The 26,783-nt window shown below is 28.4% G+C and overlaps 2 protein-coding genes across 2 annotated transcripts; one reads left to right on the forward strand and one right to left on the reverse strand.

The window, feature by feature from the left end:
• Window positions 1-309: 309 nt before the first annotated feature.
• LOC149060839 (cilia- and flagella-associated protein 251-like) lies at window positions 310-26,479 on the reverse strand. Its single transcript, XM_089230756.1, has 20 exons — window positions 26,366-26,479; window positions 20,442-20,612; window positions 19,499-19,605; window positions 14,084-14,244; window positions 13,641-13,928; window positions 13,403-13,538; window positions 13,207-13,346; window positions 12,996-13,151; window positions 12,778-12,889; window positions 12,574-12,713; window positions 12,328-12,479; window positions 10,912-11,108; window positions 10,589-10,715; window positions 10,418-10,501; window positions 9,214-9,333; window positions 8,755-8,846; window positions 2,430-2,658; window positions 1,847-2,075; window positions 1,661-1,779; window positions 310-366 (listed from the first exon to the last, which is right to left on the reverse strand). The coding sequence occupies exons 1-20, from the start codon at window positions 26,477-26,479 to the stop codon at window positions 310-312; spliced, it is 2,931 nt and encodes a 976-aa protein (XP_089086882.1).
• Window positions 16,388-18,053, forward strand: LOC149060840 (uncharacterized). The gene is made up of 2 exons (XM_089217746.1): window positions 16,388-17,844; window positions 17,911-18,053. The coding sequence occupies exons 1-2, from the start codon at window positions 16,581-16,583 to the stop codon at window positions 17,967-17,969; spliced, it is 1,323 nt and encodes a 440-aa protein (XP_089073872.1). The 5' UTR covers window positions 16,388-16,580; the 3' UTR covers window positions 17,970-18,053.
• Window positions 26,480-26,783: the final 304 nt, after the last annotated feature.

The raw sequence follows: 26,783 nt of genomic DNA on the forward strand, positions 1-26,783 counted from the left end.
GTTATCGAATTATGGAAAATATTTTACTATTTATTTTCACATTAAATTTTTGTATAACGTAACGGAGAACATTGTAATATTGGTACAATAAAAGTCATAACTCATTTAGTCATTAGTATACTACATTAGTATTTTAGTGTAGCACATATAACTGCTGAATAATAACTTATTAGTTATTAATAACTGAAACTATTATTTATTGAATCTTATTATTAATATTAAAAATTAAAAACCATGCATTTAATACCAATGTATATTTAAAAATAGACAAGTCAATATATATAATATTTTTATTTTCTCGTTTTTCGTTCATTCGTGAACTTTGAATCCTAATAAATCTGAGTAAATTTCCTCAAAAGTGTATGTCTGAAAATTATTAAGCATATAAACAATGTACCTAATTCTTATTTAATAATGTAAAATATAACAATTCATTAAATTAAAAGTTTTATAATAAATTACATAGGTACCTATCTAAAAATTTCGCAAAATGTTAAATATTAGATAGTTATTGTAGCGTCAATGAATCGGAAATAATATAGTATGCTGCGTAATATATATTTTTCTATATTTATCTCATATAGCGTATTTTTTATGTATATACGAAAACTATTGACTTAAATGCATTAAATATGACACAATAACATTATATCACTCAATAGTTTTTAAATGGAGTGGCAAGCATATTAATCGGAAACTTAAATAGTTTATATAGTAATAGACAATACATAGTTAATAATAAGGGGTTTTATTTAGGCAATTTGTATTCTCGTCGCCTTCATCCGTAATTTTGAGTTAGTACATAGTAAATGATTAATCGATGGTTAATATGAGTGCGGACAGTGTGGTAAGTAATTATATACGGATACCGGAGACTAAAAGTCCATCAACGCACGTGCAATAGGTGCACACAATATATCAATGGCACGCGCCGATAAAAAATTATAAGAGGACGCCGTACCCGCGCATGTATTGTCTCCATCTTATAATGTAAAATACACCAAAATAATTGGTCCAATTTAGTATTGGATATGAATTTTGAGTATGTAAAAATGATATAAGCTGTTAATATTTAAAAATGCTCAGAACTCACTTACCGTACAAAACCAACGAAAGAACATTCTTATACATTTGAGTTTAATAATAAAATCCACATAATAATATTCACTTTAACATTAAAGCTTTTATAATAATTGTATAAAGAATGTATTAATAATAAAAGTATAAAAAAAAATTAAGGTAACAATGTAAAAATTGGAACTGCTGTTTGCTAGATATTATACATTATTATACGATATATTAAAATAATATCACGCGTTGGTAAGAAAAAGACAACACATGTTGGTACGATGTCCTCTTATAATCATGATTTTATTGCTCAAAACACTCCTTACAAAAAAAAAAAAAAACTCTCAAGCCTCGTACTATCAGAGTAGTTTGATTTCACTATTATTATTTTTTTTTTTTTTTGAGGGTGGAGATTTTTTAAAGAAACAGATTGGACTTTGTTTCCTTTCCAACAAAAAAGTTATCGAAATCGGATCACTTAACGAGGTGTGAAAATTTTCCCTGAATACAAAGTTTTTTAGCCAAAAAAACAGATATTGTGAAGGTCCTTTAAATGTTGGTTTTTTAAAATTCATTGTTTAAACATACGTACGAATGGTAAAGCCAAATGAATCAAGTTAGCGTTTCCACTTGAACTTGACGATATGTCTTTAGGCGTTTTTAACAATGTGTTTAAAATAATTTCCAATTCACGAGGATTAATTTTTTCTCCTAAATTATGACAGAAACATATTTAGAAAAGTGAACATTTAACCAACGACCGTTATGTAAATGTAACCTATATTTTTCATCATGTGTACAAACGATTCCCTGGTAAGGATATTGTTTTCCCCGTATGCATTTATAAATTGATCATTTTGTATTAGTTTGTTGAACGCCTGCCGGATTTCCATACATTTAATTGACAATTGTGGCTTATAATTCAGATACAAAATAACAAACTCTTCGAATGTCATTGTGGTAGGATGGCCTGTTCTACTGAACATTTCGAATAGCATATTAGACAGCTGGAATATTAATTTACCATCACCAACACATTTGTATCAAACTATTTTAAGATTAAAGCTATTTTTCTATACACATTTTATAATTCACAAAATGTGATATATATTTATATATTTGTATACATACCTACATATAAACACATGAACTTCGATTTTGAAATAACAAATTGTATACGGTACTATATAGTATATAGTATACATTTATTTTAAATAAGTACCTACCACCGTACCAATCTATGACAACAAAAAAACCTAAAAATTTCAATAAATATATTTTGAACGTGGAATAGGTATGTATACGAATTTTTTATAACCAAAAATGGTAGAAGTAAAGAATGTGACCGTTATCCGATTTACTTCTGTTTCTGAAGGAAAATATCCCATTGCTCTCATAAGAAATGATACGTTGAAAACGTCCACGTCATCTCTGATAACTGCGGTCTCTGGATTTCGGCTGTTTGCTAATTGAACACAAGAAAAATATTCTTTTAATTCTGTTATTTCTGATCCATTTTTTCCACCTTCTAGAAGATAACTGTATGCTTTTAATCCAACTCCGCCATATTTCTCCAATTTATCTAAATAGCTTAACGAAAAATGTAATATATATTTTAGAACTTACTCAAAAATTTACGAAGTAGTCAACCATTTAGTATAACTAATAGTATGTAGATTGTATAGGTATTATGAGCCTTATATTACATGTATGTGAACAACACCACCTAGATGCTAAATTTAAAATTTAAAAGCACAAAGATAAATTTTACCATCGCATAATTAAAAGTTTGATAACATTCCAAATTAACTCTAATATATTAGTTAACGTCTTAATTAGGTTAATAAAACTTTATCCAGTACGTGTGTTACCTCCGACCGACACACACGTGTGCCACGGTCACCGTAAAACGCATTTATATAGCTTCCGATAGCAGTAATACTCTACGAACAGCAATTAAGAAGGTATGTAGACACACTATTGTTATCCATAGTTACAGCAGGTGCCTAAAACACTCTCTCCATATCCAAAAATATGGACCTCACCAAACCCAACTCCCTCGACTTTTCACAGTACGCTCCTCAAACCAACAACACTAAAACTTTCGCCGAAACCACAGCAAATATACAATTTCCTAAAAAAGATCAAGCAATCGTTTTTAACTCAATCGAAGATGTCCCTCAAATAGAGTATATTAAAGCTTTCAGTCAACTCACTTCACCAACCAACATAACATTCGCCTCTAGAATATCTAATAACAGATTTTGCATTTATTTTGCAAATAAAAATATCGTGGAACAAATCATTAGCCAACAGTCACACATCGTCATTAATAACTCAAAGATAACATTCCGTCGTCTAATCAACCCAGCCAAACGAATAATACTATCTAACGTGCAGCCGATTATCCCTCATGATGTAATTAAAAACGCTATCGAAAATTTGTCAATTAGAATACTATCACCGATAACTTTTATAAAGGCCGGCTTCGCTAATGACGAATACGGGCATATTGGCAGCTTCCGCCGTCAATTATATATAAACCCAGACGATAATGATAAATTACCCAGCTCAATACTAATAGTATTCGAGCAAACTGAATACCGTATCTTCATATCAGATGATACGGTAATATGTTACTTATGTAAACAATCTGGCCACACTTCCAATCGTTGCCGTAAGGCAACAGAATATAAAATTACTGATTCTCAACTGCAACACCAAAGTACTATCTCAGACGGCTATGACGCAGATAATACCAATGTACAACACGATATTGAACATCTACCCAACACTTCACACATTAGCCAACCACCTTCACAAGAACAAGTAGAACAAGTTAAAAGACCAGCGCCTTCATCTACTTCTAGCAATTTACATACGGATAATGTTCCCCCCACAGAAAATATAATTAATTTATCTCAAACAAAAACTAACGCGCAAAACACACCAACCAATAAGAGCTCATTAGCAACAAAATTAATAGAGTCACAATCCAAAGAAAAAAAAGCAAACAATTCAACACAACCGCCTCCAAAGAAACCAAAACGATCAAACTCCGTCGAACAAATTATAGTTAAATTAGACGAGTCGTTATTACCAGCCAAATTGGAATTCGAAAAAATACCCAATCTTAAAATAAATTTTAACCAACTAAAATACATAATAGAAAACACACTTAGCATCCCGAACCCCTCTAGTGTTCTAAAGGAGTTCAACATAGCACCAATGGAAATGATCGAGATTCTGGATTCAATCCGCCCCAAGATAAGGAATCTTAGCATCAAAAATAGACTAACCAGACTTTCCAACTCTTTACTTGAGATAACTCTAGATACTGACCCTACCATAAAGCAATAAATATAAAAAAAAAAAAAAAAAAAACATACGCATCTACATGTCCTTAATACTACAATGGAATCTGAACGGGTTTTTCAAAAAACTCGACGAACTTAAAATCATCTTATCAGAAACAAATCCCGAAATAATATGTCTGCAAGAAACAAATTTTAAATATGATAACACAGGAAAATTACCAAATTACACAGGATTCAGTAAACACCGAACTGCCGGAGCTAGAGCCAGTGGCGGAGTAACAATATACGTAAAATCTGAATATCCCAGCAAAATTATCAATATTAATACGCATTTCGAAGCTATAGCAGTATCAGTGAAGTTAAGACAGTTAGAAATTAATATATGTAATATATATATCCCCAATCAACTTGACTTCACCCAAAATGACATTGAAAATCTCTTAAACCAAATACCTACTCCCTTCATTATCACCGGAGATTTTAACAGCCATAACCTCATGTGGGGATCTATGAACACCGATAGGAGAGGAAAAGAAATTTATAAAGCATTTGGTAAAGATAGCATAGTAATCCTGAATAGCAATGAACCCACCCACATAAACATTGCCAACGGACAAATGTCCAACATTGATTTATCACTCTCCAATGCATCGTTAGCACAAAGATTAGAATGGATTGTATATAAAAACATAACTAGCAGTGACCACTTTCCAATCATCATCAAATATATACCACTGACTAACGATCCTTCTCCGGTCGAAAGGTGGAATCTAAAAAAACCCAATTGGACACTATACTCTGAACTATTGGAAGAAAAGATAACAAGTATAAAAGATACAGAAACAGTAAATATCAATACACTTGTAAATACTTTTACCAACTCAATCCTACAAATAGCAAATATAACAATAGGAAAATCAACCTCCAAGAATGGAAAACCTAAAGTACCCTGGTGGAATCATAACATTAAAACTGCTATCGAAGAAAAATACAAGGCTTTAAAACAATTCCAATTATCCAAATCCCAAGAGGACTTTATAGAACTTAAAAAACTCAGAGCGAGAACAAGGTACTTGATTAAAACCAGTAAAAAATCATCGTGGGAAAGCTTCACAAATAGTATCAATGCAAAATCCGACACGAAAATAATATGGAATAAAATCAAATCCTTAAAAGGACTCAACAGAACTCGGAAAATAAATCTTAGAGTCAATAATTCCGACCTACTATGTAACGAAGAATTAGTTGCTAACCTATTGGGCGAATATTTCTTCAATAACAGTAGTGATTCTAACTACTCTCCCCAGTTCCAAACCTACAAACGAAAATGCGAATTGGAAACAATTCCAAATACTATAGACCAAAATAAGATGGACCAAAGCCAACTAAACCTACCAATCACTATGGAAGAAATCACATACACTCTTTCAAGATGTAAAAGTCACAGTCCCGGTCCTGACAGCATACCTTACATTTTTATTCAGAACTTCGGACCTAACACCTTAAAACTAATGCTGGCACTGTTTAATAGAATTTTCACTGAAGGTTCATGGCCAACCACATGGAAAAAAGGCACAATAATACCAATTTCTAAGAATGAAAAAGATAAGTTCAATCCCGAAGGGTATAGGCCAATAACTCTTTTAAACACCTTGTCAAAAATACTTGAAAAAATTATTAATTACAGACTCACTTGGTTACTAGAAAAAGACAAATACCTTTCTAAGCAACAATGCGGTTTTAGAAGAAATAAAAGCACAATCGATACTCTTACTCATATTAATCATGAAGTAAATCAGACCTTTAAGAACAAACAAATTATGGGGCTAGTCAACCTTGACATATCCAAGGCTTATGACTCAACATGGAGACACAACATCTTAGTCAAGCTTAACCAAATCCTGTGCAAAGGCAAGATACTCAATCTGATAACCAACTTCCTAATAGACCGGCATTTCAAAGTCAAAGCTAACAATCACTATTCTGAGGAATTCATCCAGGAAAACGGAGTACCACAAGGTTCAGCATTATCGGTAACTCTTTTTCTTATAGCCATAAATGACATAACCAAAAGCTGCTCACCACCCGTAAAATGCAACTTGTTCGCTGATGATTTCAGTTATTCATGTCGTAGCAACAATATAAGTTCAATACAAAAATTCCTACAAACAACCACCGACAATTTAACAGAATGGGCCAATAAGACAGGATTCAAATTCTCACCAACTAAATCCAACATCATCATATTTACAAAAAAAAGAAATGTTAGCGAACTAATAATTACACTAGACAACACTCCAATTCCAACAAAAGAATCAGTCAAAATACTTGGTATTTTCTTCGACCGCAGGCTCACATGGGCAACCCACATACGCTACCTTAAAACATCTACCAGTCAAACACTTAATATTTTAAAAATATTATCTCACACTTCCTGGGGAGGTGACTCTAGTACACTTATCAAAATTCATAAGGCAACCATTCAATCGAAAATATATTACGGATCAAACATATACAAAACAGCATCCCGATCTATTTTAAATGCAATAGATAGTACCAATAATACTGGACTAAGGCTCGCGATTGGCGCTTTTCGCAGCAGTCCAATTTACAGCATATATAATACAGCAGGCGTACCCATACCTGAGATTAAAAGGAATGACCTATCGCTTAAATACATGGTTAGATCCTATATATGTAACAACCTACCACTGCCATCAGAAAACTCCGATTTATATGATGAACTAGGGAAAAACGGCATTATTATAGATCAATCAATGACGAGAGAACAATTGTCCCCACCCGCATGGACTTCCTATTTCGACATAAATACGGAACTCAGCTCCTTTCTAAAACAACAAACTCCACCAGAAATTTACAGAAGACACTTTCAAAGCATATTAGAAAATTACCGAGATTATCAAGAAGTTTACACGGACGCATCCAAGACACAAGACCAAGTAGGAATTTCAATAATACTAAGGAACCAAAACGTAACATTGAAGCTGCCGAACACCTGCTCCATATATACGGCCGAGGCAATAGCGATACTTGAGGCGATCAAAACAACCTTAGATGATGAACACCCCAACCACATAATATTCAGTGACTCCTTGGGCGCCCTTAATAGCATAAAAAACCAGTTCAAACCCGGCGAGATAGCGACAAAAATACTGAACAAATTAAATGAAGCCTTGCATAAAAACAAACAAATCACTCTCATGTGGGTCCCCGGGCACATCGGCATCGAAGGAAATGAACTAGCTGATAAACACGCTAAGCTCGCAGTCACAAGCTCCGTATGTAAAATTATTCTTGGATCCACCTACAACGATCTCAAAAAATACATAAATGACATAACTAACACCAGATGGCTCAATACTTGGAAACAACAAAACACCAAGCTTAACAGAATTAAAAGCAGTACATTTAGGTGGTTAAACAGCTCTTTAAACAGAAAAGAAGAATCGGTACTCAACAGATTGAGAATAGGACACACGCGACTTACACACGGACACCTAATGGCTAAGGAAGAACCACCATTATGCGAAGTATGTGGTGTCCAAATATCAGTGAAACACATAATAACAGAATGCCTAAAATACCAGCAAGAACGTCAAAACACCGGATTGGACACGACCCTCGACATCGCATTGGGACCCAATGCTGTGGAGAACAACAAGATGATCCTTTTTTTGAAGTCAACAGGTCTTTACAATTTAATTTAATGATTCACATTTGTTTTTTTTCTTTTTTTTTTTTTTTTTTTTTTTTTTTTTTTTCTTTCTTATATAAATACTTAGAAACCATACTGTTATAACTTATCTTTAATATTGTAATCCCCTTTAAAAAAAAAAAATTTTGTAAAAATCTTAAACCATGTAAACATACCACAACTGTAACTAATGGCCATGTAGTTGCCGAGTTTTTATTTGATCAATAAAAAAAAAAAAAAAACTTTATCAAAATTGTTTTGATCTTTTTTTAGCAAATTGTTTGAAACGTTAGGGAAATTACTAAAATAATTTTTTCAAAGTACTTTCTGAAGGCATCTCTATTTCCAATAAAGATATGTACAATAGACTTCTCAAAACAAGGTTTTTAAAACCATAAAAAAGAGCATTGTTGTAAAACAAATTTCACTAAAATGTAAAATATGTAATAATAAAATACCTATGCAATGATGTACAACATTTATACCTATTATATTATACATACTCATCAGAAACTTAAATTTTAACATATTGTTATAATATCTATACGATATAGGTAGGTACGTAGTCTTGTGTTTTTTGCATTTAAATACAATTAACTAGGTATGTACCTTTTATTTGTAGAATTGTAATTTATAAAAGATGTGTTGCATTACTTTATATTCACAGACCACATTATCATCGAAGGGCTATTTTCGCTTATACTAAAGATGAACATGCTATCCATTGATACACCAATGTCTATAATCTAAAAAACAAAAATATATTTATCCGAGCGAATGGTTAATAATTATATTAAATGTTTACAGGATAATTTAATCAAATATTTTGTATTTTTTTGGATAAATCATTAACCATTATGATATTATGATATGTTTATTTATCTTATGTAATTATTATATATTATATAATGACTTATTTAAAAAATACAATAGGTATTATGACGTCTAAATGATTTATATAATACTGGCTTATAATGTTATAACTTATAGGACGGTACCTAGTATATATTATTATAGTTCACTAGCAGAATCTATCGTAGATATTTATTATATACTTATATTATAATTTATAAGTAGACGAATATACGATTATGACAACATGAACCAAATTACTTTTGTTCCGGAACAGAGAATTGCTGCGTTTTTGTACGGGTTTCCATCGATGGGCTGTCGTAATATCCCAATATCTGTGTCATTGCAAAAAAATACATTATTGCAGAACTTTGGAGACTCCTGGAAATATATTTTATTATAAATATTTTTAACATCGATGTACGTCTGCAGTTATTGACCATAAAATTGACATTTATCATATCGGATAGTATTTGGTGGTAGAATATATTATTAAAATTTAATCAATTAGATCGACTTTCGAAAGGTTTGATTGGGATCGATGTAACATGTAAGACATATATATATATTATACATATAATATGTATGTATTATATTTATAGCATGGTTAAATACACAGATTATTGTATATACTATATATCCTCGAATTTTCATCATCAGGCTCAAAGCGTAAAGTCCTTATACTAGATTATTATTGGCTTCCTTTACGCTTCCATATTTGATTGAGAAGGGATATACATGGAATTACTTTGTATATTTCAACCATGATTTATACTATGCATATTTCTAAGCTTTTTTCTTTTATAAAATTAATTTATTTTAAAGTTAGGTAAAGTTAAGTTTTTATCATAATTGGACTCCATACACGATATTTAGATTTGGAACGGAATTGTAAGAACATCGATCAATACTATACTGGAAAAATAAAAATAAAATATTTAATATTGTAAATATTTTTGAGTATTTAAATTGGTGAAAATACATTTTTTACGTGGCACTAGTAAATTGTATTATATTTGAATGAAAAAAACATGACTCATGATATGCCGGAATGGGATAAGATTCTATAGCACACTTTAAATTGAAAAATAAATATAATATTATTCACTTTAATCAAAAATTTCATGAAATATTTGAAAAATATATGAGCAAAAAACGATCGACTAACACGTGTGTTAAATTTAAATTTGAAAGTCTCAAAATAATGTTAATATATAATTGTATGAAGGGCTAATTCCGATGACATGAACATGTGCGATAAAATGAATGGAATACCTACAAGAAACCTATAAAGGATATAATATTTATAAAAGATACAAAAATATAAAAATTCCAGAAACGCTTTGAATGACTTGATAAGTGATGATTGTATTGTTATACACGTATAATGTATATTCTATATAGTTATCGTATTAGATGTTAGTCTTAGTATATTGATATTGTTTTTAATAAGTAAAATATTTACTTTCATTACTCGTAACGGACTTTTGAGGTTGACTCCTAGAGTGGTACAGATGCACCGATTGTTGTCCCACAAGGATAACCGTAACTATGATATATAAAACTGCATGAAATTAAATGAAAAAATAATAATATATGTAAAATCAGACAATTAGTAAAACGCTGAGTAGGTTACATCATTGCCGCTAATCAAAAAATTGAATTCCTGCCTGTGATTAATGGTCGATTTCATCATGCATTGGGGTTCATTGAATGATTCTGTTTTCATGATTTGTACGATTTTGGGAGGCTCTTTTTCTTTTCTGTAAAAAATTCAAAATTATCACTGCTGATAATTGATATAATTATCGTATGTCGATATACTACTTAGGAAATAACGTGATAACAATATTATGTAATTTTTATTACAATCCGGGTATTATTAAGAAGTTTGTATAGCATTCAGAATTATTGGAATGGTTTATTATATTTTTGCATAAGTGTGTGGATCATAATTACGTTTTATCAAATTCTAATGCAACGATTTTGTGATCCGCCCCGACGCTGTAAATCATTAAACTGGAACTGTACTCGAACATTAAAATACTTCGAATAGATTTACTGTGGACTTCGAAACACCCATAGTAGTTAACACTGAATTCGTTCGAATTCTGCAACTGTACCATGCCATACAAGTATATACCAAACAAATTATCCTACAACGTAATATATTTGGAAATTAGAAAATGTAATGTATCTATGAGCATTTTTAATAAATACTATATAATATTATATAATATTTTTAATATCATTAATAGTGATATATCGATAAGGGCACCATATAATTATAATTAAAGACAATACAATAATTCTTCTATAATAAACACGCATAGATCATGCTAATCGTATACTTATATGTGGCTAAATTCTAAAACTAAAAAAAAAAAATAATAAGTTTAATAAGTTTAATTAAGCCAAAGATGGACGGACGCATTTTAGGTCATCAACATCAACAAAACCATTAAGAATCTTAATTTATCAATGATTATTGATATTTTAAGATTTTTTCATAGGTAGGTACATATAATATATATTTATTTTTAATGCTAATCTATTAAAAATATATATTTAGGCTAAAAAATTGAATATTCTTTTGAGGGTTGCCACAGTTAAAAAGTTTAAAAACAGAGAAACATTGTAGATAATATGATTGCTTATAATATGACATATAATTACTGTCCAGTATCCATTAGTTATACCTATATTATAACGTTTATCAAATACTATCAAAATGAAAAAATAGCTATATTAAATTACAACATAAAACAATATTCTTCTTAAGAATTTTTTCTTATTTTTATACTATTATAGGTAAGTACTCTAATAGTCTAATATATATACAGGGTATTTCACCAAACAATTCTTAATCTTTTTTATAGTTATTCAAAACATAATTTTTGAACGTTTTTAAATATACTTAAAGACCATATATTTTTTAATTCTTGACATTTTTCGTAGTAACTACGAAAATATAAAATTTAAAAAAAACATTTTAAACGAAACCCCCTATTTTCCACACTAAATTAATTAGCAGATATTTTTTTTGGAAATTTTGGGTATGAGAATCAAAATTTTAACGAGTAGTTTTTAATAGTAAGTCTATTATGATGGATATGGAAAATATGGGGGATATGTTGATTTGAATATTTTAGCGATTTTAATCTATTTTAATATTAATTAATATATAATTTAAATATCTATCCAATATAATTTTAATATCTATTATTATTAATATAATTTGTAAATATGGTATAAATATACCTGCTATAATAAATACTAAATCCTATATTACATTTACTTTATATTTTTTTGAAACCATTTTCTAATTATAATTCAGATTATGAATTTATTTACATATACAACAGTGAGACTTACAGTGTTAGCCACATACATCGAAGACTCGCTAAACGTTATGTGTTGAACTGGTGATTTGTTCCAATTGTACGATAAGTTGTCCATTGACGTTAAACTATAAGGATCTAGAAACTGAAACAATCCATCCGAACGGCCGTAACAAAGATAATTGCCTGAAAAATAAAAACTTACTCTTGTTATATAATTATGCAATTTTATTATAGGCGATTTTTGGTTTGTCACATTCAATTATTCAATAATACGTACCATTTGGGGAATATTTGATGCAGGTGATCCGATGGTCTTCTATAGTCTTCTGATTTCCGATAAGACTAATGATAGTTTTTTTCTTTCGATGGTTATACAAAACGAGCCCACCAATTGAATTACCAATTATTATATCTCTCCTATTTTAATGAGAATAATAATAATTCTAGTATAGGTATATACAGCTAAAATGCGATCGTTTACCGATTAGGGTTTACTGCCAATGCGGTGATAAATTCTACTTCACACTGATCAAATATACATTCAGAACTTTTATTGGAAATATCGATTTGAAAAATTCTGCAGTTTCTTGTGCCTAATGTAGACACATACAAAAATGCGCAAGTTTAAAGAAAAGTAATTTCATCCGATCGATTAACGCAGTGTGTAGTAAAAAAAAAATACGTATTTAATATATGTACTTATAAGAAATGGACTAAATTTAAAATCTTGATTGGTGGTAAAATCGACACCGACTTCTGGACTATTGTCGCACTCAGACAAAGAGTCATCAATGAACAGGATTTTCTTTTGCGTAACTTTTTCTGATTTTTCATACGTACTAGAATCTTCTCCCCCTAATAGGATAAAGTTTTATAATATGCTATAACGCTGAATAATCTTAATACCAACCATTTTCTACATGAATTTGAGTGCCAATCATGGAAATAGAAGTAATGGGATCTCCAACAAACAAGTTCAAGTGGTACTGTACACGCAATGATTTATCGTAAAAGAAAATATCACCGTTCGTATTTCCCGTAATTATATGCCTGGAAACAATTCGATTAAATAAAAGTAAAAATGACATCATAACAGTAGTAAATACGTTTCGATATAAGTTATAGTAGTAATAGCATGCTCGTCCAGTTTGACGTGTTTTAAATATTGCTTGTTGTTCGTTATCAGTTCATTTTTAATTGTCAACACATTATAATTGTTATCGTCCCATACAGTTACCCAACCTAATAGTAATAAAATATAAAATATAATGCACCAAAATAATATTAATTCAAGATATTAAATAAATTAAAACAATTTTTTTTTAAAACATTTATCTCTTTTACCTCCAGTAGATGCTGATACAACTTGACGGGTGTTTGTTAAATACGTTGACTGTGTATTAATATATTTTTTCTGAATTATATCTTGGGTCGGGACAGTGATTATTATTTTACTCACATTTTCTACATTTTTTGGTGGAATTTCTTTTTCTGTTTTTATATTTGTATCCATTCTTTCCAGAGTCATAAAAAATACGAGCTTTTCGGTTGTCAGACAATAGAATTTTGTATTATCATAGCAACATGCTAGATGCACAACCATATCAATACTCTTGTCGAGTTTTGTTGAACCTATTACCGATTATGTGTCTTAACGAATATAATATATCTAATATGTAATAAATATATATTTAATATATAATAATATTTATAATATATAATTTGAATAATGTATACACTATAACACTAGTATACACATGTCGACATTTCTGCCAGTTGTTACGTACAAACTGATTCTTCATTGCCCGATCTCCACTCCCATAAGTCGATCGTCTGTTCACCGTTGGTATCTGCAACCGACACTGTAATTACATACTGTAAATCGATGCTGAACTTTACAATTGAGATTCCCATTTCAAATGGTGATAATACTGAAAAGACTGGAGACCTCAAAAAAAAAAAAAAAAAAAAAAAAAAAAAATGAATAAAATGAATACGCATTGCTACCATTATTTTAATAACCTACAGACACTCGCCTCAGTCACAAATCTCAATGTCACATATAATATTATAACAAATTAGATTATTTTAATAACGGAAAAATGTAGATAGTAGTCATAAGAAATAAGGTAATAATAACATGATGTATCTGTCGTGAGGTGTGCCGTTAATTTGAATAATAATATTAAAGTAACAATATTACTATATGTATATGTTACTGTAAAAGTACGAATACCGGTTAAACCTATGATTTACAGGTAAATCCTAGGTTTCACCGACTACTGTTGGTAAATGTCCGAATTTTGGAGGTTAGGTTTATACATATTAATAAATTAATTGTATTATTCAATTATTTATTAGTACATGCTTGGCTACTGTTACATCTCGAGTTGTTTTCAATCTATTCAATCTATAATCAATATCAATCTATTATCAAACCTGTTCTATATCATAAACTAAATTTTATGTGCAACACAGTATTAAGTATAAACAACTTTTATCACATACCTAGGTTCCTTCTTGGCTAATTTATTGATTGTATTGTGATTCTATTCAGGGTTTGCGCTAATGTGCAGTACAACACAAATTGTGCAGTTCTAAAATAAAATGTGCATTTCTAAAACGCTAATTGTGCAGTACTTACTGCTACCTACCTATTTTAGTATTGTAAAACAATAATTAATATACTATAGATAATAGTATAATATAGACCAAAACGATTTGTATTAATGTTATAATAATTCATAATAATCAAATTATATTATCGAGACATTAGGATATAACCATGAACTAATGTGGATTGACGGATTGTAATAATATGTTAAATGCATAGGGTAGACCTTTTAAATTCCAGCTATTTTTATATTATTTCTACTCGATTTTCCAAGTAAGATAACCAATTCATTATATTATAAATATATCATTAATAAACTATTATTACAAATTATTATTCGAAAATAGCTCCATGTTGAGCTCCAATGATTATTTTCTTTTAGCCAATGAAATATTAATATTATAATATTATTTAGTTATAATATTATGTTGTTTTTCTTGGACTGTCGTGTGTTGAATATTTATACAAAAATTTCCGCACATGGTTATCACTGAATTGTACCCATGCTGCAGTCAACGTGTTAGAGGACGCCACACCCGCATATGTTGTCTCCGTCTTACAAACTTATAACATAGCAAAATATGTTTAGCGCGGGACAACTTTACTCCCTTTGTATTTATAGTAGAATTACCAAAATTCCACAACGCATAGGTAAGAACTTTATCTGTGTCATAGCGTCGTTATTTTTTTTAAAACATAAATACAATTAAAGTTGTAAGCTTAAGAAAATACATTTATTTTTTATTTTTTCATTAAATTACTTAAAATTATTGGTTTGTGCTATCAAAAAAATAACGACGCTATGACACAGATAAAGTTCTTGAAATTCTGAAAATTCCATTATAAATATTGAAGGAGAAAAGTTGTCCCGTGCTAAACAGATTTTGCTATGTTATAACTTATAAGGGCTCGGAAGTTGTGGCAAATGCATATTTTTTTTGGTTTGTCCTAGAACACCCAAAGTAAGATACAAATATGTTTCACACTTATCTGATGTCATACACGAAATTTTATTTTGCCATTTTTTGCATATTTATGATTTTTATTGCTATTTTGCCATTTTAAGGTTTTTAGTGCTATTTTTGGTTATATTATCAGATAATTTGGAAAATAACCACATTTAGTTGAAAATAACGATTTTATTTGGTTATATTTTTAAAAATATTCAAATTATTGGAAATAAAGCGAATAATATTTCATGTTTTTACCGTTCTACAATTCATCGACGGTCCGATGTATTAATAGTTCGTGACGTCAGTGTTATTCCCTTATTGTATCATTGCAATAGATTATCAAAACAATTAAATACGATTACAGATATGTCTGTATGGTATATACTTTATCCTTTATAGTTTTAATTTTAGTACTCCCGATTCCGCCGTTGTCGAACCTTGTCGTCGTGAAATAAATCGTAAATCTAGATACGTATTTAAATATCAATTAAAAATGCCTAAAGAAAAAAAAACATTATTAATCGCTTTCGTTTTTATGTTGATGAATTCGGTTCCGATATTTTTAAAATTGATTCGAGTATTTTATTTTGTAAAATTTGTGAAACAAAAGTAAATTCTGATAAAAAATATAACGTGTCTCAACATTTAAAAACTGACAAACATCTCAAGGGCATTAATCGATGTAAAGAACAAACACAAAGAAAACAACAACAATTAATGACTGTTAATATCTCTAAAAAATCATCGTTTAATAGAGATTTGTGTGAAGCTCTAATCTCCGCAAACATTCCGTTAAATAAACTATCAAACCCAAAATTTAAAATATTTTTAGAAACATATACAAAAAATGAAATTCCCTGTGAGGCCACATTACGCAAAGGATATGTAGACGATATTTACACGGAGACCTTGAATGCTATCAGAGAAAAAATTTCCAACAAAATGATTTGGGTCAGTATTGACGAGACCACTGATATCGACGGTCGTTTCATCGCAAATGTAATTGTTGGTACTCTTGAAGAACATTGTTCAGGTGAAATTTTTTTACTTAATTCTGATGAGTTGGATAAAGCTAACCATTCTACCATATGTAAACTATTTGATAAATCAATGAATATGCTATGGCCAGGTAGTATCCACCATGATAACGTGCTTTTGTTTCTATCCGATGCCGCACCTTACATGGTCAAAGCGGGTCAAGTTCTGAAATCGTTTTACTCAAAAATGATTCACGTAACATGTGCAGTTCATGGGCTCCACAGGGTCGCGGAAGAAGTAAGAGGTCAATTTAGTACTGTCGACAAAATTATTTCGAGTGTGAAAAAAATATTTAGAAAAGCACCAAGTCGTTTACTACTATTTAAAACAGAAGCACCAAACATAAGCTTACCCCCAGAACCAATTCTCACCCGCTGGGGAAGTTGGATTGATGCCGCAGTATATTATTGTGAAAATTTCAAGATTATACACCATGTTATTTTTATGTTAGATAAAGACGAAGCAATCAGTATAAGAGATGCACAACATTATATTGTAAAACCTGGTTTAGAAAATAATCTTACGTACATTAAATCAAACTTTGTTAAATTAACTATGGCTATTGATAATTTACAACAGCAAAATATACCATTGTCCGAGTCCATTAAAGTAGTTCAATATATAAAAAGAAGCTTTGAAACTTTGAGGGATCAGAATGGGAGAGCTGTGAACAAAAAGTTACACCAAGTTCTTGAAAAAAATCATGGTTTGTCGGCCTTAATACAAATATCTAATATTTTAACGGGTGAAACATCTGAAAATCTAGACGGGCTACCTGAAGATCTAAACTGTAATGACTTGGTATTTTATAAGTACGCACCAATAACGTCCGTTGACGTTGAGCGGTCATTTTCTACTTACAAGACTATACTATCAAATAACCGCAGGTCTTTCAAATTCGAAAATTTACGAAAACATTTAATAATCCAGTGTAATTCCCAGGGTAAATATATGAATTAATTTAATTATAAGCACACATAATTAAATAATTTAACATGTTTGTTAACAGTTTTAATTCAACCAGTCCAGCCAGTCTCTGAACCGTCAATGAACATAAACGTTTTATAAAACAGTATAATAAATAATAATTATGTAACAGTATATTCATTTTTTTTTGTAATAAATTTATAATTATAATTTTTTCAAGTTAAATGCATATTTTTTGATTTTTCATGCTATTTATAGCGCATATTTTGGAGTTTTTTAGTGCTTATTAAGGAGCTAAAAATTACCATTTTTAGTGCCACAACTTCCGAGCCCTTATAACTTATAAGTTTGTAAGACGGAGACAACACATACGGGTGTCGGGGTGTGGCGTCCTCTTAAGACAACGCGTGGAGTATTTATTTTTTAATATCATTAATATCCTACGGTCTAATTGTACGACAATCAATCACCGACCATCAAGCGTTTGGTCATAGACATAAGACATATCACATAATATCACGGCAAATTACAATGAATACTAACATAGTTTTAATATTTCACTAATTTCTATACAATTGCAAAAATTTTTCCTTTTTACTGTTTTGTATCTTTGTCACAAAACGACAAAGCGTAATAATTTGAATCTTATGGTGAAATTTTATTTGTATATTTCTGTATATTTTAATAAAAATCGAAATATATTGCATATTAAAATGAAAATTTTTAATTTAAGTACTCAGTTTAATTAAGTAATTAATTATTGTAAGTTGTTTAATTTGTGAATTTTATGTAAATAAAAAAAATGTTCTTGCATATTTGTTACATATTTTTTTTTTTTAATGCATATTATAATAATAAATATTTATCTATGATTATCAAAAGATTAAAACTACGGTCATAAAATAATGTATACATTATGACGTATAATATAATATTATTATTATTATTATTATTTTTTTTATGTTCGAGCGAAGCGATCATCAAATTTTTATACTTCTGTAGACTGTAATACAAACAGTAAATTGTGCAGTTCTAATATTTCTTTAACGCAAGCTCTGATTCTATTGATAATGATTTGATTGTATGAGTATTGAGTATATAGGTACACGTGCAAGGTCTTCCATTATTATGATGTATATGAAAGTCGAAATGAAAATTCCCAAAATCAATACTTCAATAATAATAATTATGATAATCAAGATAAAAGCCGATCACAGTTTAGTTGTCATAATATATAATAATAATAATATAAATGTGTGTATTTAATATATTAGTCATTGATGTAGTACCTACCTAATATACTTAAATAATATTAATAATAAATAACTTTGGTCAACATTTTTGGACTTTTACTAACACTGATTGTTTATCATAAGATTTACCAAATCTCGTTTGTAAACGTCCGAACCACAAAAATCATTCGGGGTTTGACCAAACAATGTTGTGAATCCTAGCTAGGTTTTATCGAAATCAATTGGTAAATGTCCAAAGTTCGGACATTTACCAACAGTAATCGGCGAAACCTAGGATTTACGGGCAAATCCTAGGTTTCGCCGATATTCGTGCTTTTACCGTAACATATATATTATATTATATTAATATTGATATTAAATGTTTATAAATTTTACAATAATTCAGTGACAAATAATTTAACTGTTAAGTCGTTATACCTGAGTGAAGCATTCCAAACTATTAACATTGTATCGTTATTGCCTTTGTCAACTGTGACCAACCAACGACCGTCGGGATTTACATCAAAACTACTAATGAAGTTGCGCTGGAGTCCAACAACACAAATAAATTATAATAAATATAAAACAAGTACCTATACCATAGAGGTATTAAATATTATATTTGATTTAGTAAAATTAGAACATGATAATGTATGATACGCATAGGTACTTCAACAAAATATTTATCTATAATGACCTAACCATAGTCATAAATAGAGGGAGTGACTAAAATCTCAACAGTTTGGTATTTATGGATGTTGGAAAGCTAACGCGATTTAGCACAAAAACTCGCCTTCTAGGAAAAATACTCGCATGCTTCGCGAAATTGTCTGATTGTTATGATATTTTTTTCATTTAAAAGATCAAGATTTCATCCATGTCAAAATCTGATTTTAAAATATTTATTTTCAAAAGTTGTAATACACGTTGATATTATATCACAATTTTTTTAGAATTTTTAAATATTTTTTTAGCGTTATTTAAATTTTAAAGTTGAATAAAATTTAAACGTGAATCAAATATTTTTTTTTTAAATAAAAATAAATTTATACTGCAAAATCTGACTATTCTACAAGGCATGGTCGTTTTTTTACCTAAATTGTCATTTTTTTTGTTTCTAAAATTAACTGATTTAATTTGTTCGTGGCAGATATGTACGACAATTTATTGTGTTGTATGAACTCAGTAAACTAGAAATTGAGTAAATTGTTGCTCCTAAATAATACTTACCGACTCCACTAGTCATAATGAATAAAACACAATGTATAAGTATTGTACACATAATATACAATAATATTATGATAGTTAGCTATACAAAATTACAAAATGTTAATTTCTTAAGTTTTTGTCAAAAATAATCAGTGTTTCTGTAGATACTTACATGACCAGTCAACATGGTCATCGTGTTTTCTTTAATTATGGTATTGTACTCCAGTATAATACCAAATTGATCACTAACAAAAAATATCTGTAATCTATTTTCATTCAATTCTTCGATTAAGATACTTTTCAATCCAATTTTACAGTTCCATCCAAAAGACCACGCAGGTTCCTATTTAAAATAAGATAAATAAATAGTTAAGTATACAAATTTAACTGATGCGGCTATAAAATGTCAAATAGGTATATTAATAAAATTGTATCAATAAATCCTAGATGTCCCGTGGCCCGTAGCAAGAATAAAATGTTGAACCTAACAGGGAAAACAAGAAAAAAAAACGAATTTAGTAATTTTATATTTTTTACATATCATTTAATCAGCAATGGCAATAATTCACCCAAGTATGCGTTTTAAATTTTAATATGTACTGTACAGATCACACGATAAAAACTTGTATCATAAAATAGTTATTTAACTAACAAATAAACCCAAATCGTACAGTTAAAAATAGAATAAATCTAAGGATAGTTAACCGACAACAGCACTGTAAAACCACCATTTTAATTATGCTTAGTTTAAGACAGTTAAGACGACGGGTTTGAAACTAAACCTCAGCACTCAAATGGTGCGGTTAAACCAATATAAAAATCGTTCTTTGTTTATCGAAAAAACGGTGCTCTGAACTAGTTTTGTATACCTTGCTTTGAACTATCGATTTTATATATTTTTTACGTTTTCTGCACTCAAAATACTACTCTCGATTTTTTCATCAAAATTTTTAATGAGTTGACAAAGAAAAAAATAATTGTTTGAAATTTCGTATTCATAATAAAAAAAAATTAATGTAATGATTATTAAATAATAGTAATTATTATTTTAACTATGTATTGAATTTGTAATGATGCCTTTTTTTGTCTAACTTTAACTTTTAGAGCAGTTAAATAATAGGACTTTCAAATTCATAATTTTTTTAAATAGAAAAGGTTAGATTAGGTTAGGTAATCTAGTTGATAATATGGGGCGTCAAAAGCAGAACATTTCAAGTTATTTAAAAAAGCGTTGGGAAAAACAACAAAACAATAAAAATCGGGAATTTTTAATATTTCCTTATATGATTAAAATGCATGAATTCCTTTATGTTTATTGTATCATATAAATAATACATATTATATAAATATCCAAATAAAATATGTTTAAGAAAAATTTGTTTAAAAATATGAATTTCACAGAAAATAAATTATAATACATATATATGAACATATCCGTTTATTATAGCCTGTATGGAAGAATGATATATGGGGAAGGACTGTATGTCTGTATGATATGTCAAAAGTATGACTGTATGAGGATTGTGCAATATTATATTTTTTATATGTATTATATAATTAATCAGATGATATAAGAGTTTCAGGTTTTTTGTTTGAGGGGTTAGAAAATTAGTACCTTCTTTTTAAAATAATTGGTAAAAATAAAAATAGATTTTACTCATAAACGATTTTCTTATTTAGCTTAGTTCAAAAACGTATGACTATAAATTTAATAATTTTGTAGGTAGATGCACTATAACATTTTAAAATATTTTGATTTTATTTTAACTATTTACGCTTATTGGAATTTTTTTTAGTTTCTTTTCTATAAATATTGACAAAAAATTCCATTGTTCGTAAAGCTTGAAAATTGAATATAATAAAGTTCCTCAAAAGATATTATAATTGCAGTTAAAAAATATTATTAAAAATAAATGATATTATTTTTATTTCTTATTTAATATTATTTATATTTTATATAATATTATTGTATATATATTAAAAGTGAGATTTAAAAAAGAAAAAAACAAAAAAAAAAACGGGCAAGTGGATGTCGCTCTGCTGTACATTAAGGTGGTGGGGTGGACCTCTGACTAGGGTAGGTTAAATTTGAATGCAATGATAGGTATCATTGTGTACGAAAAACGATTCTGAACGGAGATGATTTGTCAGTCTAGGATATATTATAGATAATTAAAAATTTTCAAATCTTTGATTTAAAAAGAAAATTTTGTATACATTTCTAGCTTAAAATATTTTGCGAATTTTCATAATTTTTACGTATTTAGTCAATATTTGAACTTCAAATGCTAATAAAAAAAAATTGTGCCTTCGTATTTTTATAATTTTTTAATTACTATAAGAATAACTTATGAGGAACATTGTATTCAATTTTCAAGTATTTTGATAAGGCCGAAAAAATTTTATAAACCCTTCAAAAAAATTGAAAATTTCAGTTGTCTATTAATATCTCAAAAAAAGTCAAAATATTTTTAAAATTAAACGATGTAAAGAAAATACCAATCTAAATAACTGATAAAATTTTCACGTATCTACGACCTATACTTTTTGAATAATAACAAATATTTAAAATCGTTTCAGGATAAATCGTTATCGTAACGCTATTTCGTAAAAATTTAAAATTCAAACGCACCTCAAATTTTTCCTATAATGACGCTTCGAGATTTCTCTATAGCTACTTGAAGGAAAACTTAGTGTTGTATTCTTAATTCTTAGTTATAAACACAAAAATTTTTATGATTTTTCAGCTTCAAAATTACTTGCAAATTTTCGAATTTTCACAGATTTCGTAAAAATTTGAACTTATAAAAAAAAGTTGTGCCTATGTATTCTTATAATTTTTTAATCAATATAAGAATAACTTATGTGGAATTTTGTATTAAATTTTCAAACAAATTCTTCTCTAATATCCATGAAAACATTTAGTAATCACAATATAATCATCTCCTCTAATATATATGACGTGTTATAATCTATGGTACAATTATTGAACAAATTTTCAATTTTTAAATTTCCGATCTAAATATCTGGTGAAATTTTCAAGTATCTACGACTTATAATTTTTGAAGTACAACAAATAATATTTAAATTCGTTTGACTCGTTTGAGGTTAAATCGTTATCATTACGCGATTTCATAAAAATTTAAAACTCAAACGCTCAAAACATTTTTCCTATAATGACGCTTCAAATAGTCTCTATAGCTATTTGAAGCAAAACTTATGGAAAACTTGGTGTTAAATTTTATAACCTTAGATATAAATACGAACAATATTATGAATTTTGAACTACAAAATCATTTGCAAATATTCATGGTTTTGACGAATTTTTGTCAATATTTGAAATTCAAGTGCTAATAAAAATTTAATTTGAATTTCCGGTTGACATTTTTTTTGTGATAAAGATTGACAAATTTGTAAGTAATCTCGTATTAAATTTTTAAATCTTAGATTTAAAAAGAAAATTGTTTATGAATTTCTAGCTTATAATTATTTGCGAATTTTCGTGATTTTTACGTATGTTGTCAAAATTAAAATTTAAATGCTTGTAAAAAAAAAATGTGACTATACATTTATTTTATTTTTCAACTGCTATTGTAAAAATATTTTAGGAGCCTTGTATTAAATTTTCAAATCTTAGGTATAAAAGGAAAAATTTTTATGAATTTCTAGGATAAAATAATTTACGAATTTTCGTGATTTTTACGTATGTTGTCAAAATTAAACTTTGAATGCATGTAAAAAAAAAATGTGGCCATATATTTCTTTTATTTTGCAAATGCTATTGTAAAAATATTTTAGGAGCCTTGTATAAAATTTTCAAATCTTAGGTATAAAAAGAAAAACTTTTATGAATTTCGATCTAAGATAATGTGAACATTGCCGTAATTTTTATGTATTTAGTCAAAATTTGAACTTCAAATGCTAATAAAAAAAAAATCGTGCATATTGCTTTTTGTAATTTTTTAATCACTATATGAATAACTTATGAGGAACTTTGTTTTAAATTTTCAAGTATTTTGATAGGGCCAAAAAAATTTTATCAACACTTCAAAAAAAATTTTTCAGAACAATTGAAAATCTCAGTTGTCTATAAATACTCAAAAAAAGTCAAAATATTTTGAAAATTAAATCATGTAAAGAAAATTCCAATCTTAATAACTGGTAAAATTTTCAAGTATCTACGACTTATACTTTTTGAATAATAAAAAATTTTTAAAATCGTTTGAGGATAAATCGTTATCGTTACGCTATTTCGTAAAAATTTAAAATTCAAACGCACTTAAAATTTTTCCTATAACGACGTTACGAGTTTTCTCTATAGCTATTTAAAGGAAAACTTATGGAAAACTTAGTGTTATATTTTTAATCCTTAGTTATAAACAGAAAAATGTTATGATTTTTATACTTCAAAATTACTTGCAAATTTTCGCATTTTCGACAGATTTCGTAAAATTTTGAACTGTAAACGCTTATTAAAAAAAATTGTGACTTACGAGTTTTAATTTTTTTTAGCTACAATAAGAACAACTCATAAGGAACCGTGTATTAAATTTTCAAGTTTTTTTGGTCGTCCAACATTTTTTTACCGACACTTCAAAAAAAAATTCTCAAAAAAATCGTAAATTTCAGTGGTCTATTATAATAACTCAAAAAAAATAGAAAATTTTTGAAAATTAAACTGTATATAGATAACACTAACATAAACATTTGGTGAAAATTTCAAGTATTTAAAGTGATTACTTTTTAAATTACAACCATATAAAAAAATCGATTTGGTCGAAAACTGATTTTGCGTAAAAATTCCAGTTTTTCTGTCATATTTTTTTTGTTTTTCTCGATTTTTTTGAAAACTGTTGGAAAATGTTTACTTTTATAATGCACCAAGGATCTTCAATTTTACATCGGAAACCACCCCCAAAGTTTGAAATCGAAGCATTATTTCGACTAGTTATGCTGTACACAGACACAAAAAAAAACACACATCATTGTAAAATCAATACATTGATCACTTCGTTCAGAATCTAAAACATTTACAGTTTGACAAAATTCATCAAAATCACGGAAATTTGCAAATTATGTTGTATTTAAAATCGGATAAAATGTTCAATTTTTATAGAAAAAGGTTGAAAATGTAAAACAAGGTAGCGGGATAGACCACTCAGTCTTTACTCTTAGGAGGTTAGGAGAAACGTCAAAAGTTAACACAATGTAGAAGATAATATTTTCTGTGACGTAGCCTTTTTATTTGTTCGATATATTTAATAAGAAAAAAGCTATAATACTTTTAAAAATCTGATATTTTTCAAACTTCAATAACTTTTTTGTATAACAATGTGACAATATACTTATAATATGTGGGTATCATATCCTCTTAAAATCTAGATTTTTTTTTATAGATATTAAATCGAAAAATAATGCGTAATTACAGTAGCTAGTTTTTTTAAATTATCGTTCGAGACACCTAAGAACTTTTTAAGTATATTATCATATTTTATACACGCAATGTTATTTATTTTAATTCGACCTACTTTTTTTTACTAAAATACTAACGTATGAATTATTTTTATAGCAATATTATCATCATGATTTTTTATCATTGAAGTAAAATTTAAGAAATCCATTACCATAACCCACCTTTTGTATAGAATTGGATCTCTCATTTGCCCACATTGTTTTGCTTAAAATATATTATAATACAGTCTTATAAATATATCAAATTAATAAAATATCTTTTTTTTTTTTAACAAAAAAATCATTAATTGTTTGTAACTGGAAATGACTAATAAGTGAAAAAATGATCCTGTTTAATTTATTATAAATTTTATAAAAGCAAATTAAACTTAAATTAATAATACTTCCTATGATTATTAGTATAATGCATTGTTTCTCAACCTTTTTAGTGTCGCGACTCCCAAAATAGGTATTATAAAATATGGCCAATCACTTCCTGACCCCCTCTCCCTCCATCTATATTAGGTAAAAATTTTAACAGTAAAAATATCCTATCATTATCAATATCAATTTTAATTCAGCGTTTTATTATTTTTGACCTACGCGACTCCTTGGTTGAGAAACGTTGGTATAATGTTTACTTACTAATGGAGTTTCAGAGTGGTTTTCAAACTTAGAAGTTTTTTCGGGATTTCTGAGAATCTGAAATCGCGTTTGGTTATCATGAATCTTTGACTTTTTGTCTTTTGTTACATTCATCTTGTAGATAAAATTATAAATTCATACAATTTCACATTAATAAATCGTTCGTATCAATTAAAATATGTTTTTCTCAAATGGAATAAGTATGACCACGTTCCTAGGAAACATAATAATATGTAATGTACAATTATTGGCAGCACGACAAGTTGCATAAATAATTTATTAATACAATTAATACAATTGCTTACTGAGATTTAATTTGACAAAAAATTAGGGAAGTTCAATATTATGAGTTACTAAATCGTGTAAGGCGATGAGGTATTGGCCGTAATTAAGGAGTTGTCGGTAGGCAATTTCTGGT

The sequence above is a fragment of the Diuraphis noxia genome, unplaced genomic scaffold (genome assembly GCF_037042655.1).
Source record: "Diuraphis noxia isolate RWA-SAM2 unplaced genomic scaffold, SU_Dnox_SAM2 contig0001, whole genome shotgun sequence".
In the NCBI taxonomy this organism is placed as follows: Eukaryota; Metazoa; Arthropoda; class Insecta; order Hemiptera; family Aphididae; genus Diuraphis; species Diuraphis noxia.

Excerpts from the sequence above, each read along its gene's own strand:
- LOC149060840 (XM_089217746.1), top strand. The coding sequence starts at position 16,581 with ATGACTGTTAATATCTCTAAAAAATCATCGTTTAATAGAGATTTGTGT. Across the intron at positions 17,845-17,910 it reads AATCCAGTGTAATTCCCAGG|TTTTAATTCAACCAGTCCAG; the intron begins GTAAATATATGA and ends GTTTGTTAACAG.
- LOC149060839 (XM_089230756.1), bottom strand. The coding sequence starts at position 26,479 with ATGAATGTAACAAAAGACAAAAAGTCAAAGATTCATGATAACCAAACG. Across the intron at positions 13,539-13,640 it reads TGTATCAGCATCTACTGGAG|GTTGGGTAACTGTATGGGAC; the intron begins GTAAAAGAGATA and ends TATTACTATTAG. Across the intron at positions 12,890-12,995 it reads ATTTAGTCCATTTCTTATAA|GCACAAGAAACTGCAGAATT; the intron begins GTACATATATTA and ends TGTCTACATTAG.